The sequence below is a fragment of the Phalacrocorax carbo genome, chromosome 8 (genome assembly GCF_963921805.1).
Source record: "Phalacrocorax carbo chromosome 8, bPhaCar2.1, whole genome shotgun sequence".
Taxonomy (NCBI): Eukaryota; Metazoa; Chordata; class Aves; order Suliformes; family Phalacrocoracidae; genus Phalacrocorax; species Phalacrocorax carbo.
Genome location: NC_087520.1, coordinates 19,894,324 through 19,906,330, shown reverse-complemented (window position 1 = coordinate 19,906,330; position 12,007 = coordinate 19,894,324). Strand labels below are relative to the sequence as shown.

The window sequence follows — 12,007 nt, the reverse complement described above, 5'->3', positions numbered from 1 at the left end:
AGCGGCGGTGCGCGGGGAGCCGGTGGCCGGGCCTAGACTGGGGGCGATTGCGGTTGCCCCCTCGTTTCCTCCCCTTCTCCTCCCCCCCTTCCCCTTCCGTCGGGGGTTCCCCGCCGGCTCCGGGGATGGCAGCCATCTCGTGTCCCTCTGCGCGATCGCTGCGGGACCGACGGCGGCAGCTGGGCCCGCAATCCGCCCGCCCGCTCCCCGGCCCCGCCGCCCTGAAGCCGCCGGGCGGGGGCGGGGCAGGGGCCGGGCGCCGCAGCCGCCCCCGCCGGCCCGTCACCCCCCGCTGCCGGCCCCTCTCCCGCAGCCCCCCGCTCCCGCGAGCGAAGCGCAGAGCAGCCGTTTGCCGCCGTTATCGCGCACCGCTTCCTCGGCCCGGTCGGGGCTCCCCCGAAAGCCCGCTGGCTTTCCTTTTGCTTCTTGCTGCCGTAAGCGTTGTCGAGCGGGATGAGGAGCTCAGCCTCGCGGCGACTCTTGTGTCGGCGTGTTACGATGCAAATCTGTGCTGTCCCAGTAGCTTCCGCCCTTGGTGGGCATTCCTTAAAATTGATATTTTTGGGTTCATCGTGATTTTGTCAAGTTCAGCTTCTATATAAAGCTTAAAAAGTACTTGTAGCGTGGCTTTCACCTTGAAATGCATCACGTTTTACTATGTTTGTAAATTATACTCTTACTCTTTGTTTAAGTAGCGTCTGCAAGGTGACCCTAGGTCTCATAAATGCTATTTTTTAATCTTACACTGTTGTTGCTTGTATATTTTTATATGAACGTGACTGCTGAGGGTAATTCTTTTTTATTACGCTAATTCTTAGTGAATATTGAACATCAGATACAGCAAAATAAAATCAGATGCTTTATTATAAAACTCAAAATTAAGTAGTGTTATTCCAAATCAGTTGCTCAGAGAACTTTTTGCACATTTGATGACTCCAAATATGATTGCTTCTTAGTTAAGAAACACACGTAAAAGATTCATGAGCTAATGGGCTAATCTGAACAAGAGCTTGCATTTAAGCCTACAAAACCTGCAGGCAAAAGGATAACATTTGAATTCTAGAATGTCTTCTACTCTTTGCATTTAGTAACTCTCTATAAAATTACTGCAAATCCTGAATGTACTTTTTAGCTCATTAGGATAGCAGTTAAGAGCAAGCTTATCTTTTAGTTGCATTACATCGTTAATATTCCAGCCACATTAAGGAAATAATACATAAACTAACAAAAGCCAGAAAAGAAGATGCTAAGCTCTATGTGGTTTCAGTTCAGTACTGATGCTATAAGAGAACTGATACAGATTTTTGCTGCCTTTTCTAGAGGACCATGGTTAATTCCTTGTAAGACAAAGCAAGTAACAGCAATTACATTTTTACCTTTGCTAACTATTAAAGACGACCTGGTTGCTGCACTGAGGTACGCGGCGCTGTTCATTTGCACTCACTGGCCTTTGCAAGGATAGCTGCGGGGCAGCAGCAGTAGCTTCTGCAACTGAGAGCATCTCTAAACAGCAGCGGTGGGAACATTAAACCTCAGAGGTCCTTTGGACTCAGAAGTTCCGTTTTTTGTAGTTTCTGAGATAGAAATGCTGTTGCAGCTGGGTGATGTTCTGTGAAAGGAGCAAGGCAACACGTAGGGAAAGAGTTAATCTCTGCAGGTTCTGTGTTACCAGAAGGTTTAACTTCTGGCAAGGTGAAATACGGTTAAGCTGGTGGTTGTTTTGTGTTGCATTTATGGGACACGTGTTGCTTACTTTGGCTTCTCAGAAACAAGTGACTGAAATCAATTAGTCTTGCAGACAAGAGCAACAGGATGCAAACTGTACTTAAATTGGTAAAAGCTGTGACTGTGTTTAGTTCAAGCTGTCCTGCTAATGAAACATCCCCTTTATGACGTGTAGAATAAACAAACTTAGATGAACGATGCTTAAAACCATCAGATTTTACAAATGACACGTGTTTTTGTGTGGGTCGCTTTCTACTTACTAAAGATATTCTGTGATGTTTTTAGAGGACCTTTCAGCTCTTTTCTGCAGGAAGTCTTTGGTGTTTATTACCCTCTGGCTATAGAAGCACTGATAATCTCCCCTATGATGCTCTACCCAGACTTGGCAAAGATAAAAAGTACATACCAGAAAAAGAAACAGTACTTGAATGTTCTCACTTATGCTTTTCAGAGAAACATGGGCAGCCTTAAAAAATTGTAAATAAACTTCTGTTCTGAGGTCAAATTGACTGTAAAGATAAAGGTGACTTTTTAAAACATTATTTGCTGTTGTTTAGATTTCCAGGATATTGTCCAGATAGATATTATTGATTTTATCCAGTGCGGGTGGGAATAAGTCATCCTTTGCCTGAAGATTTAGTGTGGAGGCAAATGCATGCAGCATGCTGGGAGCTTCAAGCAATTGTTTCGGGATAGGCTGATTCCATAATGCACCTCTGCATGCACCCTTGCGGAACAAAAGCTTTTTAACTTTAAGGGTGACAGGCAGACAGTAATTTGGAAGCGAGTCCTGTTGCTTCCTGTGCTGCAATCCAAAAGTAGTGGTCTGTCAGAATGCTCAGAAGTGATGGGCCATTTGAATTGCACAGTAGCGAGCACTTACAAGACTACAATGAGTTATCATAAACTGTCCTTGTGTATAAAGTATATAAAGGAAAGCCAAGAGTTATGGATTCCGCACACCTGGAGTTTTGTTCTGTATGGATGTAAGGATATACTTTGATTTTTGTTTTTAGCAGGCTCTTGTTCCATGATACACACAGAAGGAAAGCATGAGAGGAAAATAAAGATAGCACAGACAGATGTGAATCTTGTGTTTGCTGTCTTGAAAGCTTGATGGCCTAGTGAGTGGTGGAGAGGAATGAACTTTGTGTGAACTCATGTGCACAACTGTCTCAAGTACTGAAGTGCGTGGTAGCGAAGTAAAGCTTCAGTATGTTGTATAGATTGAGAGTTTAAAATATCAAATCACTTCCAGATGCATTTTGCAGAACTGAGATGAGATTGCTGTATCTTGATTTTACTTACTATTAGACTATTGTGTTGAATAATGATGAATTACTGTTCTATTTAACAATAAAATTCAAGTCTTCATTTCTCATGGTCCTTGTAGATAGGTCCACAGTGGGTTGTATTGTATTGCTGCACCCTCTAACAGGCACAGTCTATGCAAAATTGTTTGTTGCAGGATGTGAACCCTAAATCTTAAATGTTTTGGGTCCTTTTGCAGAAGTAGTTATTTCCCTCATTTCAAATTGCACAAAGTTACCAGATTTTTGAACAAAGTTAAAATTCTATGTTCGTTAGTAATTTAGGTTGTTTTCAGCTCTTGTTGTAGAAGTAAAGGAGTTTCCCATTTGTTTTGTTTTTCAGTATCTTCAAAAGTATGTGTAAACACTTGCCTTGGCAGAGTGTCAGTCCTCCCAGATGTTTGTGTTCCATGAGATGCTCCAAAACACTCTTTGGCAAGGAAAGCTGTTCAGTACAGTAGCACTGATTGTCACCTTGCATGCTTCTTAAGAAAAAACAGCAATAGATAACAGTATAAAGAAAAATTTTCCTGTTCTCTTTTCCCTAGGAAGATGTTGATATTCCCAGTAGGCGAGTTTTGATTACTGGTGCTACAGGACTTCTTGGCAGAGCTGTGTTTAAAGAATTCAATGAAAATAATTGGAATGCAGTTGGCTGTGGATACAGGAGAGCTCAGCCCAGATTTGAACAGATTAATCTTCTGGACTCTATTGCAGTTCATGATATTATCAATGATTTTCAGGTAAGTTCCCAGAGCATGAAGCAGAAAGGTAGGGTGCTTTATACATCTAGTAAGCAGGTGACAGTGCTGTTCTGATACTGAGTTCATGTGGCTTTAGTGGGGCTGAGGCATTGGCAGGGCTCGGAAAAACTATATGTGCCTTTTCTGCCACATCTGGAGTGTAGGCTTGCTCTGTAGATACAGATAGTTCTCAGCTTTGCTATCGTCACCATAGAGGGACTGCACGTAACAGATGTGTGCGTCGGCACACTTGCGTCGATAGTTGAAAGAAAAAGATAAATGTTAGTTTTTGACAGTAATATGAAGCAGCTCTTCTGAAGCTGAAGAGTACTTGAATACAAGAGCAGTAACTGCGAGTCTAGTGGGCAGTACAGTAAGCACTTCACGGGGTTTTTAAAATCTGATTTGCAAAACCTGAAAGCCTTTATGCAGGGAGCCATTCTATAAAATGGCTTTAAATATCTTGTTAATAGTCCACATATGTCAGATAAGCCATGTGTAAATGGCTTATTTAAAAATAGTTTGGCTAATTATTTTTCAGTACCATTATGTGTGTGAGAGAGATATACATATATTATTAATATACCGAGTTAAAAAGAAAAAAGCCCAGATCATAACTGCAAAATTAATGATCAGGTTTTTTGGTATTGTAATGTGCAATCTTGAGGCAGCGTGGTTCTATTTTACTTCCCAAGGAAAAAATGCTCCTTGGAATGCTGTAATTAAAAATAATACTCCTACTTTTATTACTTCTCATAACTTGGTGAAATGCCTTTTTGCCTGAGTTAATCGCTAGAGTTATGGCGCAACTGCCATCTCTTGACGATGTTTGTTGTTTAAAATCAGTCTTTAATTTCCAGCCTCATGTTATAGTGCATTGTGCTGCTGAGAGAAGGCCTGACATTGTAGAAAGTCAACCAGATGCTGCTTCTCAGCTCAATGTGGCTGCTTCAGGGAACTTAGCAAAAGAGGCAGGTAAGGCAACCATCTAATGGCTTTGGTTTCTTGTTAAAATACTGCCTTTATTTATACAGGAACATAAATACGAGTAAGTTACTCAAAGTGCTGACTGCCGTTTCTGCGATTGGTGTGTGGCTGATCCATTTTCTGTCAGGGTAGCACGCATCTATGTGAAGGATCAGTGAACGGGCAAAGCAGTGGGAATGAATGGGGCTAGAAGATGAGGTATTCTGGAGGTTTGTTTAAAGGTTTATTGGGATTTCAAATGAGGCATGAATTAAAATAGACTGTGTATAAATGTTTTCTCCCTAGCTGGAGTTGGAGCATTTCTGATCTACATTAGTACGGACTATGTATTTGATGGAACAAGCCCTCCTTATAAAGAGACCGATGTACCAAATCCCCTGAATTTATATGGTAAAACCAAACTGGAGGGTGAAAAGGCAGTCCTGGAAAATAATGAAGGTAAGAATACCCTCATCCCCTTTTAATAGAGACTTTCTATTTTCACTTAGTTTTATATTAGCTTAATAGACTAATAAGTCAGCAGTAAAGTTGCAAAACCATGGAAACAAGACTTAGAAAAGACTGTGCTTAAGAGTCAGTCTCCTTGCTCATAAATGATGCCTATTGCTCTAAAGCTTTATTTCTTACTCGTTCCAATCTTCACTTGTGTAACTTGTCTCTGCTGATGGGCGTTCACAAGCCTTTGTCTACTGTGAATCAGCTGTTCCTAAGGACAGCTAAAATACATCATCAATATATTGTAAGGGCACAAGTTTTACCACACTTAATATAGAGCTGCTGTTATTTAGGGGGATGCGTTGCAATTGTTCGAAATACTTGTCTACTTCAAGGGAAAAACAGACTTGCAATTCAATAATAATGCAGTTATAAATAAGTCAACGTGGGCTTTTGTTGTTACTCTTTTGGTTTTCCTGCTGCTCTCCTGTTTTGCTCTCATTACATAAGCCATCAGGCCATTTTATTTTTTCCCACCTAGCTTACCACATGCATCGGATTCCTGCTTTGTAACACTTTCTAATGGGTTAATAACACAGCTCCTGTTTTAAGCAACTATGTTTCTTTTTTTTTTTTTAATTTAAATCTTAATGAAAATTGGCATTCAAAATATACAAAGGTATCTTTAAAAGTTCTACTTAATAAAGGAAAGAAGCTTGGGATGAACACATCCCCTTGCATTTAAAATGCATTTGTTGTACAAAAGAGAGATTTGGTTGTTTCTAGTTCGTGTGCTGACAGCACTTCTATTTTCTCAAAGAATTTGAGGAAAATAAGCTCAGTGCACTTGCAGAAGAGGCTTCTGATATTTCAGAATGATACTCACACAGTGATTCTGCTCTGCCTAACCAGAGAAGTGAACAATTGATAAATTAGTGTGATGGTCTTTCAGTAAGTAAATATAAACTGTATTTGAAAATTATAGGCTTTAATATAAGTTTGTCATTACTAGTAAGAAACAAACTTTCTAAAAAATACTTTGATAGGAAAAGTCTTGTTTAAGTAAATTTAAATAGGAAGTTATTCCCTCCGCCTCTTACTTAAAGATCACTTCTGAGTTTGACTGTGATGCTGTGATCTTCTAGACTGGTAATGAAGATAAGACTGCTGCAAATGCAAGGACATGTGGGTACCTTTCTAGATCCTTCCCCCAACTCCGCACTTTGTTTCGTAACCTTTCCACAGTTTTGTTTCATAACCTTTTTAGTATGATCTGTCAGGCACTAGTAGATTGCAGCAGTGGTATTCTTAGCAGAAGGAATTTTGGGATGGTGCTAAGGTGAAAGAAGATGAGTTGAAAATGTCCATTCTATTGTTTCAGATAAATATAAATATTTCCCATGTGTTAAGTCTTCCGACCACTAATTGGCTAATATTGCGTAGGTGGAATTTAGTCTATCGAATGTCTGTAGTTACATGAAGAACTTCTCTGTCCATTTCTGTTGTGTGGTGCAAGAATCTCCATTAATAATTTGGGGGGTTGTGTATTTTTAAAAATATATTTTATTTTGTTTAGGAGAGGATACAAGTGATATTTAGTGCTCACACTTACTAAACAAAAAAGTTTCGTAGGTCTTCAGAACTGTTGGTAATGAAGGCAATGCTCTCTGAGCCTCAGGTAGCTCTCTGAGACCAAAAGGCAGGCAATCTTTTTCTCAAATAATGAATACTTCTAAAGATATTAAAAAAGAGATATTTCAAGCAGTATTTAAAGCAAGGAAGGACATATTTGCTGAGCGACCAAATAGCTGGTTTTAGAGCAGCAGGAAGTCAGTGTCATGTTGAGGTTTTTTTTGTTTTAAGTTTTTTTCTTGTGTAAGTACTTCTTTCGCTTTATTTTTGTGTCAGAATAATTTGTGTATTAGCTTTTTCTTTTTGTCTTTCTAACAGCTTTAGCATTTTCCTGTGAATCTTTAATAATTGCAATGAGTCAGTGACTTCTAATTTCAGGACTGATTTCTTTTTTTTTCGTTTAAGTAAAAATATCTGTATTACTTTTAATGAATTTGTCATAGCCTTCTTGGATTTCCCCTCGAAGAAGCCTTTTGGGTCTTCAGGACGGAGATAGGCTAGTACAATGTATTCCATCATCAAAATATCCTTGTCTTTGCACTTGTTTACTGTCAGCTAAATTTCTGAAATTACAATCTTGAAATCTAATAGTGTTTACTACTGTCTTCTGTGAACCTATTGCTTATTTGTCACGCTTTGTATTTGTTCCAAGGTTCCTGCCTTTTTTCTGGTAAAGTCAGTCCTCCTTTACGCAGGAGGCTTCTGCACGCTGGGCAAAAAATCTTTGTAAGTGGTGCCAGAATATGGTGATTTGTGATTGTTTCTTGTTCTTATCCAGGGAGGATGGGGGGTGATGGAGTAGCTGCATAATACAGTTGGGTTTTTTAATTTTTAAATTTTTGTTCTAACCCAAACAGGCCATCGGTTTTCTCTTGCGGTGTTAATGAAAGCTTGTTAACTTTTACAGAAATCAATGGCATGAATGAAAATAAGTTATATAAACTTGGTGTTTATAAACTGTTTTAATTGATGTAAATTAAAATTACATTCTGAGGGCCAAGATATTAATTGCATTTTCTTTGTGAGTTTTAGATATTTAGTATCACCAACATATTTCATAACACTCCAACACACTCTCCAGGTTATGCTTCAGGATTTATACCTACTCATAGCAATGCTAATAATTGTTAAAATGTTCTTTCTTTTAGATGCTGCAGTTCTTAGGATTCCAGTCTTGTATGGAGAGGTAGAAAGACTGGAGGAAAGTGCTGTGACTGTTATGTTCGATAAAGTGCAGTTCAGTAATAAATCTGCCAACATGGACCACTGGCAACAAAGATTTCCTACTAATGTCAAGGATGTAGCAACTGTTTGCAGACAACTAGCAGAGAAGAGAATGCTGGTAAGAATTTAAAGAAACAGGCCTTGTGAAGGTGAAAACAGTTTGAGTTCTTGGCTTTGTTTCTGAGCAACTGAGAACTGCGTTATCCTTTGCATTTCTGGAACAGTGGGAGGGAGGAAAGAACTAGCTGTAATACTACAGTGTCTTTACATGACAGTGTGTGGATGTTCTGATACTGAAACAAAAGTGACTAAAGTCATGGGACAGGTCCTTCTGAAAATTGCCACGTGTCTCCTAGTACACAGGAAAGAAATGCCAATACCTAACTTATTCTAATACGCCTTTTACAAATTGCCATTTTGGACTGAAAAAACCCCATGATGGTTGAATGTAGTTCTCAAAGATGACCTTGTTTATTGTGTTAAGAACACTGAGGTGGCAAAAAAGCCCCACTGGACTTAAATACTTTGTGTTTATTCACCACAGCACCTTCAGATTACCACCTTTGCAAGGTAACAAAACCAACCAACCAGCTTTATTTTTCATACATGTAACTTTGGAAAAAATGGACCATGCACATATGGTGGACGTGGTGCAATCAGTTTGTTTGATATGACTTGTACGTAGTTTGCAGTTTAACATTCAGAATGTGTGTGATGCCTTTTGCATTTGTTTTCGAGTAAGTGAATAGTGCAGAACAGCCAAGTTCCTTCTCCCCAGCTATTTGACCTTGGTTGGCTGGCTGGCTCGCTCCTTTTCCTCCTGTAAATTTTACAGAGTATAAGCTGTTGGTGAAAAGTCAGGTCAGACATATGAAACACTAGTTTTCGGTCTCAATCCCTAGTCAGGTGTGTTCCGAAAATGGACAAGATGTTTCCAGAATATAAGTGAGGTGCTGTAACATGCCTTTCAGGATAGGATCTTGCTGGAAGACTATTCCACACCATTCTTGCACAGGAGTTACTCTGAGGGCTAGCTAGCTGCTTTTTTTTCACCTGTGCTTCCTGTTTCTTCCATAGGATCCATCAGTAAAAGGAACATTTCACTGGTCTGGCAATGAACAGATGACTAAGTATGAAATGGCGTGTGCAATTGCAGATGCTTTCAACCTTCCCAGCAGCCACTTGAGGCCAGTAAGTCATGTGATGTTTGACCTGTAGAAAGATGGATGTGCTTTATCATTTCAAGCAGTAGGTCTCATGCTAGCTCTACACATAAGCTTCCTCTTCGGGACAATCTGCCTGAGTATGTCTAGCACAACAAATGCATTGCTGAGGGTGCTGCCTGGTGGCTCACTCAGGAAAACAACAGCTGCTTTCACCTGCTGAATTGTGAAAATCACCTAGTCAGTCAGAGACCAGTTTTGCAGTCTGTAGTGTAACTGTATTTCTGCAGAACAGTTGCCCTTAGTCATGAGTAAATCTGTATTTTTTATTGTATTTTTGTCCTTAAAAAAAAAAGCTTACAGATTGACAGAACATTAACTTGAGGGGAGGAATGTGTAAGAGCTTTTCAATGTCCAGAACTATTTCTGAATATGGGCACTCAAGAACTTCAAATCGTTTTTGCTTTCCTTAAAACACCTGTCCTGCAGTTTTACCGACACTTAAAAGTAAGACCACTCTTAAAGATGTACTGATAATATGAGAATATAACATGTAAATAAGATTTTATTTATATCCAAAATAAATTCCAAGGATTCTGAATTAGTAAAGGCTGGAACTGGAATGTGGCTTGGAAGATTGAGAGAAAAAGAATGGAGAACCCTAAGTTAGTCTGATTTTCTTTTTTTTTTTTTTTTTTTTTTCCCCTGCCCAAATCTATATCTCTTCAATGAATTTGATCAAGACTTGGTTCTGTCAACATTTTAGGGCATTTTTTACCTTGTGATTATATCATGGGGTGAAAATAGGAATAAAACGTAGAAAAGAATAAATGGTGATCAGTAATTGAGTGAGAAAAATCTAAATTAAGACTCTCTGTGTCACTCTGCCTGACATCTCTTATGTTGAAGTGAAGTTAACCATAAAACAAGCAAACAAACGAACAAAACCCAATACTAAACCAAAAAAAACCACCACAAAATAATTGGAAGGGAGGAGGGAAATGTACCTATATAGAAAGCTATGAAGGAAAACTTCTAAATAAGCATATATAAGAATAAATATTTTTCTGTTACTTCTGATTACTGGTTGGTGTGTTGGGGTTGTTTTTTCGTTTTTTTTTTGTTTGTTTTTTTTTTTTAGATTACCGATTGTCCAGTTGTGGGTGCTCTTCGTCCGAGGAATGCTCAGCTAGACTGCTCCAAGTTGGAGATGCTGGGTATAGGTCAGAGAACACCTTTTCGAGCTGGGATCAAAGAATCACTTTGGCCTTTCCTTGTTGACAAGAGATGGAGGCAGACAGTCTTCCATTAGTTTGTAACTTTTTTAGTAAAAGTATGGTATGTGGCACTTTTTTAAAAGAAAAAAATAGTTTTGTATGAGTGTTCTTAAATTGTGACATTTATGAGTTTTCATTTAATCAGGTAAACATATGGTCTTGCACTAGTGAAACTGTTAGCCTAAAAAACGTTCAGTGACAAAAACTGAGCCTCTTTGATGTCATGGGTCTTTCCTTCCATTCGTACTGGTCTAACTTACCGTCTGTTCCTAGCGGATTATGGTTCTTAGTAGTTGGTACCATTTGATGCGAAGGACGACTCGGATCACTTGTAGACTTACTTTTGGCTGAAATATGTTGTTGATGCTTAAGGTCTGTGCCATTGTTGTATATACCATTTCTCTTCATTAAAATACACGATCAGTTACTTTATCACTAAAAAAAAATTTTTGTTTTTGTTTGTTTGTTTTTCTGAAGGTGATGTTCTTATGAAGTTAAACTGAAGTAGGAATTGTTAAACGTTTGTTTTGCTTGAGCTCTGATAAAAATGTTTTTTAAAAAAGTGAAACTTTATTTTTGCAATTATCAAGTGTACTTTTTATGCTTCAGATATTTTCAGAATGTTCTGTAACTTGAATGCTTGCAGCTTCGTATTTGTACAGTAAGTTGTATGCATTTGTATTACTGGTGACATATAAAACCTAGAAGAGGGTTGGGAGGGTGGGAAACAAATAGTTTTGACCTGTTCTTTTTTGGGGGGATGGGACTGGAGTTGGAGGAATTATTTTTTGTTTAGAGTTGGGGGGTTGTTTGTTTTTTGTATAAAAGCATGAAATACCTTCATCTTTCTCTTTCTTTTGGGTAATATTTGGGATTGGTGAAATTGGAGGAAGATGTTTGTTAGTCAATACCTGTAAGACAGAGAAGAAAGGTATTTCAAGAGTTTGTAGCACTGCGGCTTCTTTTGCACAGGCTCTCAGATCTTGCACCGGTGTAGCTTGTTCTGGAACAGCAAAGCGCATGCGTTGAAGGTTCACACCATAATAATGTAACCGCAGCAGTTCAATATAAGCAAATCATTAATTAGCTTTACTCTAGTCCTTAAAGTTGGACTCAGTAGCCAGGTAGAGTGGAAGAACAACATCGTTTGTGAAGGTCAGCTTCCCTCTGAAGTTGTAGAATCAACAATATAAATGTTCTGAGACTGTCAGCAGAGCATTAGTAAAGCTAGGAAAAGCTGCGTTTGGGTGACCATTTGTTTTTCTGAGGTTGAAATGAAGGGGGAGGGGAAGATGTTCAACTTGTAATTAAAAAAAGAAAGGAGGGGGGGAACACAAAAAATAGATGAACTGAAGATCTTCTAAAGGTTAGCTTTATTTCAGTCATTTAATTTCCAACTGGCGAATGCTGAGAGTTCATAATCCCAATTTGTTTTTAGTCTGAAGTCCTGATATGCACATTGGTAACCTGTCTCCAAACTGACAATAAATATATATTACCAGCATGAGAAA

At 38.9% G+C, this 12,007-nt stretch overlaps 2 protein-coding genes across 3 annotated transcripts in view; both read left to right on the top strand.

Moving 5' to 3' along the window:
• Positions 1 to 3,669, top strand: part of HMMR (hyaluronan mediated motility receptor) — a 23,534-nt gene extending 19,865 nt beyond the window's left edge. Inside the window, exon 18 of the mRNA XM_064458956.1 lies at positions 3,584 to 3,669. Within this exon, the coding sequence (XP_064315026.1) occupies positions 3,584 to 3,594 (11 nt within the window). The 3' untranslated portion in view covers positions 3,595 to 3,669. The remainder of the gene's footprint in view (positions 1 to 3,583) is intronic.
• MAT2B (methionine adenosyltransferase 2 non-catalytic beta subunit) overlaps positions 1 to 12,007 on the top strand; it is a 14,274-nt gene extending 2,267 nt beyond the window's left edge. For both annotated transcript variants that reach the window (XM_064458958.1, XM_064458957.1), the window contains exons 2-7: positions 3,584 to 3,778; positions 4,639 to 4,753; positions 5,051 to 5,203; positions 7,981 to 8,174; positions 9,134 to 9,247; positions 10,361 to 12,007. In XM_064458958.1, coding sequence (XP_064315028.1) covers positions 3,584 to 3,778; positions 4,639 to 4,753; positions 5,051 to 5,203; positions 7,981 to 8,174; positions 9,134 to 9,247; positions 10,361 to 10,531 — 942 coding nt within the window. In that variant the 3' untranslated portion in view covers positions 10,532 to 12,007. The remainder of the gene's footprint in view (positions 1 to 3,583; positions 3,779 to 4,638; positions 4,754 to 5,050; positions 5,204 to 7,980; positions 8,175 to 9,133; positions 9,248 to 10,360) is intronic.